Source organism: Limulus polyphemus, unplaced genomic scaffold, assembly GCF_000517525.1.
Source record: "Limulus polyphemus unplaced genomic scaffold, Limulus_polyphemus-2.1.2 Scaffold6658, whole genome shotgun sequence".
NCBI classification, from domain to species: domain Eukaryota; kingdom Metazoa; phylum Arthropoda; class Merostomata; order Xiphosura; family Limulidae; genus Limulus; species Limulus polyphemus.
This window is the reverse complement of record NW_013672268.1, coordinates 17247-23210: the sequence shown is the minus strand read 5'-3', so window position 1 is coordinate 23210 and position 5964 is coordinate 17247. Positions and strand designations below refer to the sequence as shown.

The 5964-nt window shown below is 36.4% G+C and overlaps 1 protein-coding gene across 1 annotated transcript in view; it reads left to right on the top strand.

The window, feature by feature from the left end:
* The window catches only part of LOC106473941 (neuroendocrine convertase 1-like), a 16787-nt gene that overhangs the window by 5651 nt on the left and 5172 nt on the right, over positions 1-5964 (top strand). Inside the window, exons 8-12 of the mRNA XM_013934631.2 lie at positions 241-453; positions 1271-1371; positions 2486-2704; positions 3469-3635; positions 5180-5313. Coding sequence (XP_013790085.2) covers positions 241-453; positions 1271-1371; positions 2486-2704; positions 3469-3635; positions 5180-5313 — 834 coding nt within the window. The remainder of the gene's footprint in view (positions 1-240; positions 454-1270; positions 1372-2485; positions 2705-3468; positions 3636-5179; positions 5314-5964) is intronic.

The following is a 5964-nucleotide window of genomic DNA, read 5'->3' as shown; positions in this document are numbered from 1 at the left end:
TACAACGTTTCGACAAGGTTTTGTCATCATCAGGTTGCTGTTGTATTAAAGTTTTTCTTCATTACCCATTCAAGCCGTCTCCAGCCATTATTAGTCTCAAAGTGGGTTCCTCGTCATCGAATTTGAATTCACGAATAACCTCACGTTTTACGTAACCACAGTAACTTAATAAACCGTGACCGAAATTAGAAAATTGGCTTATTGATGTTAAAACTTTACTGTTGTTAAATTGTATTTTAGGGACGGGGCGGCAAGGGTGTTATCTACGTGTGGGCTGCTGGTAACGGTGGATCAAGATCCGACAACTGTAACTGTGACGGCTACACTAGCTCCATCTATACTTTATCGATAGGTAGCGCAAGTCAGCAAGGCCAATTTCCGTGGTATGGTGAAAGGTGTGCTTCAACATTAGCTGTGACGTATTCAAGTGGAGCATACTCGGACCAGAAGATTGTAAGATCCTTGTGTGTTTGTGTCTAAAGGACGCGAACAATGAACCAGCAAGCTAACATCTAGGCCACACACGGCCTATATTTTATACGGTGAACATATGCAATATAAAGCAAACATGCCTTTACGGTAATAAAGCAATGATTGTTGTTGTGTGTGATATTAAGCACAAAGCTACACAAAGGGCTATCTGTGCTCTGCCCACCACGGGTATCGAAACCCGGTTTCTAGTGGTATAAGTCCGCCATAAAACAACGAACAAGTAAAACTGACGTAGAACATCAACTTAGAAAAATGTTTTTTCCTTAATTAATTTAACTGAAATGGTAAACAGTCTAAGGTTTTATACACACGTGCATAGATTATGCTACCTTTTCTCGGTCTATAGGGTTACCCACCTTTGTGCCCCGGTGGTCTCAGGGGCTAGCCACGAGTTAATTGTGGAAATATCATAGCAAGGCTTCATTGAAATTTATTGGTAGTAAACTCCAAATTAATACAGCAGTACATAACAAAAAGTATACTACTAAGCATCAAAGTTCTATCTTATAGTTAACTTTATCCTTTATCGAAAGTACCACGCGGTATGTCAGCAGGATAATCTCAATCTAAGGGATTCCCGCGATAAAATAAAAAAATGGCTCTCTCTCCCCTTATCAGCTTTCAAAGGTTGTCTTTAAATATTTCTAAACATGTTTATAAACTTAAACTTGGAAGATTAATTTGTAATATATTTCTCTAATTCAGCGGATTGTTAAGTTGTTGACTTATATGTTTAGATTTATGTGTTAATTCTACTTTGAATCATTTTTACTCCCAGTCTACGATTGATATTCACAATGGATGTACGACTGATCACACAGGGACATCAGCATCAGCGCCTCTAGCAGCTGGAATAATTGCTTTAGTACTTGAAGCCAAGTAAGGTTTACATTTAGATATCTGTCATAAAACATTGGAATTGAGACTATCATATTTTTAAACAATTTATGTAGTTTATAAAGAATTTTCAAGAATTAGAAGTGTGTATGATAATAGTATTTATATTTGTATTGTTTACGCCTTCCGAAACCATTGTCACAAACAACAATAAATTAATAATAATAACAACAATGCTGTAATGTCACAACGCGATAGGCTAGTTTAGTAGTACTGGTACATAGCTTACTTCTATTTACATTTAAGCCGTTAGATCCAATCCGATCCGTGGCAATAACTTAAGATCTTTCAAGCTTCAAAGAAAATTTGGGGCCTGAAAGACAACCCGGATTTCTCTTCACTCCACGTCGTCAGATGGCACCTACTATTTGAGTTGTTTTTCAGTTCATCCTGTATCAGCTACCCTCAGCTGTTATTCATATTTATTTTTCGGTCCAGAATAACTTTTAAGTAACATCGTCAACGAGTGAAGTACGGACATTTCCAACTTAACTAGCGACACATCGGCTAAACGGCTACATAAAATACCCCCAAAGTTCAGCTATAGCCATCACTAATTTAGAAAACAAATGACCAAACAGCTGAATTGACTGTCACAGATATAATGTCCCCCAGCTGGAAAGTGAGCCATGTGATAGAGCAATATCATGGTTTGACCCTTGTACCTTTCTATCCGCAGCCCGGCACGCTAACCGATAGGCCATGTTGAAGTTTATTCCACGAGTACTTATGGGACTCGTACAATTAATGGTACATTTATACAGAAGTGATTATATTAAACCGCCCTCATTATGTAGCTTTGTCCTTAAAAATATACAAGTTCTATTATATTCCAGCTTTAAATCAAACTCGTAAAAGATGGTTCTCCCGTTGACCTGCGGTAATCTCGAGAGCCTATAATACTGAAATTAAGGGTTCAATCCATGCGAAGAGCACTGCGTAGATCACCTTTTGTACGAATAAACTAAACATTCTTGGTGACTTATAAGACTCACTATATCGTTACAGTTTCTTTAAAATTCAACGTATATGATAAAAAGACAAAGTATTCATGATCAACCTGCACCCAACTAAACTGTATATTATAAATATTTAGTAAAAATCTCACCTGGCGGGACATGCAACATCTGGTGGTCTGGACGTCTGACTACGAGCCTGTAAAAAGCAATATTGGCTGGAAGAAAAACTCCGTTGGTCTGATGTTCAACAGTCGTTTTGGGTTTGGAGTAATGAACGCAGAGTCACTTGTCAAGGCTGCTGTGAACTGGAAGAATGTCCCTCAGAAGGCCATCTGTAGTTCGACCACTTATACGAGGTATGTTAAAATACAAAGGAACGAAACGCTGAATTCGCTACATTTAACTGTTTTACTCAGCCCCACACGCAGAAAGTTTGAAAGGGGAGTTCTAATTTGCGAGATCAAAAGCCAACAAAGCACGCTAACGATCCGGGGGCATGCCCTCCCCAGAAAATGTGTAAAAAATTAGGTGCTACGAGATTAAATCCGGTAGCAATTTTGCATGACATATAGCTTAAACAATTGCCTGGCTGTTCACAGAAAACTCACAAACATACAAAACTTGAAGTAGATGCGGTATAAACCATACAATCACAATATTTTGTATATCACAAAAATACGTGCGTGTTACTACAATAAGCGAACTCGTCAACTTCTATAAAGAAAACTGGAGAAACTGTCGTAGTTTCTGGAATACCGCGATAGAATTTGGGAGAAGACGAGATATTTTCCAGCTCGTTCAGTAATAAATCCTCAGAATAAAATACACACACCGATCCTCTAAATAAATGTTATCGAACACTTTTGAATAACTATGAGATTCATCACAGTAACACCTTTATTATCAATTTTATCAACTTGGTAGTGAGGAGGATGGGAGGGGGTTATAGCAGTTAATGTTCCACCCAAACCGTTGTTCTTGGTGAGTTAACTTTTACGTTTTTAATTTTTTATCGATCAACATTTTTTTTCTATTACTGTTTAAATTTCTTTCAGTTCTTTAATGGTTTGACATATTTTACAGTTCTTGTGTTTGTTCATTTTTCACGTTATGTTTTCAGTCTACCCGTAAGCATCGTTTCGAACCAGGCCGTTTCTGTTGCGTTCGTCACTGATGCCTGTAAAGACACCGACAACGACATTAACTACTTGGAGCACGTGGAAGTTACCGTCGATATTGAGTACAACAACCGTGGAGCTTTGGACATGTTCTTGTTCTCACCTTCAGGTAATTATATAACTCTTGTTCTCACCTTCGGGTAATTATATAACTCTTGTTCTCACCTTCGGGTAATTATACAACTCTTGTTCTCACCTTCGGGTAATTATACAACTCTTGTTCTCACCTTCGGGTAATTATACAACTCTTGTTCTCACCTTCAGGTAATTATATAATTCTTGTTCTCACCTTCAGGTAATTATATAACTATTGTTCTCACCTTCGGGTAATTATATAACTCTTGTTCTCACCTTCAGATAATTATACAATTCTTGTTCTCACCTTCAGGTAATTATATAACTCTTGTTCTCACCTTCAGGTAATTATATAACTCTTGTTTTCACCTTCGGGTAATTATATAACTCTTGTTCTCACCTTCAGGTAATTATACAACTCTTGTTCTCACCTTCAGGTAATTATACAACTCTTGTTCTCACCTTCGGGTAATTATACAACTCTTGTTCTCACCTTCGGGTAATTATACAACTCTTGTTCTCACCTTCGGGTAATTATATAACTCTTGTTCTCACCTTCGGGTAATTATATAACTCTTGTTCTCACCTTCGGGTAAATATAACTCTTGTTCTCACCTTCGGGTAATTATATAAATCTTGTTCTCACCTTCGGGTAATTATATAACTCTTGTTCTCACCTTCGGGTAATTATATAACTCTTGTTCTCACCTTGAAACTCAGTGTTTCAACAATACAAAAGTTGCTGGTCCTGAATTCTGGTGGGATGCTCTAACTCGGTTTTTCAACAATACAAAAGTTGCTGGTCGTGAATTCTGGTAAGATGCTCTAACTCAGTTTTTCAACAATACAAAAGTTGCTGGTCGTGAATTCTGGTAAGATGCTCTAACTCAGTTTTTCAACAATACAAAAGTTGCTGGTCGTGAATTCTGGTGGGATGCTCTAACTCGGTTTTTTAACAATACAAAAGTTGCTGGTCGTGAATTCTGGTAAGATGCTCTAACTCAGTGTTTCAACAATACAAAAGTTGCTGGTCGTGGTATTACGGATAGGAAGCCCTTTGTTATGGCAGGAAGTAGTAAGGATCCTACTTATAGATTCACTGACTTGTCTTCTTGAGAGATCTCGTTTACATACCTCACGTGGAGCGATGTTATTGTTTCTAAAAATCTTTAGAAGCTTATCTCGCTGTACAATAAGCATCTGCGGTGTGCCCACTGCAATAATCGAACCCATAATCTTAAGAGTTTTAAGTCCTCTTAGCGTGCCACTAAACCAGTGGAGGGAGGAAAACTCAATTTTGTCAAATCTTAATGCGATATAAAAGTTCCATTTTAAAATAAAAAAATCACTTATATTTTTGGTTGTTTATGCTGACTAAACCTTTTTAAATGGTTAAGACTTAAGCTAAACTTTATTACAAATTAATGTATATTTTAAAGAGTTAACAACGAAATCTATATGGGATTTGAAATTAGTATTGTTAATTATTAAACGGGCCTAACTCTTATATTTATCAGTAATAGTTTTATGTATTGAAAAGTTACTTTCTTTTTTACTTCCAAATCCGACCGGGTTAAGGTTCGGTCAGTATGTTACTATCAAGAAGACAAAAGGACACTTCATCACTCGGGTTCCGAAACTGGACTTTCCTCACTGTCCACTTATGGGGAGAAAACCCGAAAGGCAACTGGTCACTTCTTGTCCGTGACAAGGTTAAATATTTTTATTTTCTTTACTTTATGTACTTCATGAAATTTTCTTTAGAAGGAAATAAAAGCCAATTCCTGAGAACGAGATCTGAAAACGAAACCTAAACCCTATTTTCCTTTCCTAGAAATATGAACAATATTACCTTTTAAACGGTACTATAACCTGTTAAACTACCACCTATCTTTTAAACGATACTATTAACCTGTTAAACTACCACCTATCTTTTAAACGATACTATTAACCTGTTAAACTACCACCTATCTTTTAAATGGTATTATAACCTGTTAAACTACCACCTATCTTTTAAACGATACTATTAACCTGTTAAACTACCACCTATCTTTTAAACGATACTATTAACCTGTTAAACTACCACCTATCTTTTAAATGGTACTATAACCTGTTAAACTACCACCTATCTTTTAAACGGTACTATTAACCTGTTAAACTATTACCTATCTTTTAAACGGTACTATTAACCTGTTAAACTATTACCTATCTTTTAAACGGTACTATTAACCTGTTAAACTATCACCTATCTTTTAAACGGTACTATTAACCTGTTAAACTATCACCTATCTTTAAACGTACTATTAACCTGTTAAACTATCACCTATCTTTAACGTACTATTAACCTGTTAAACTACCACCTA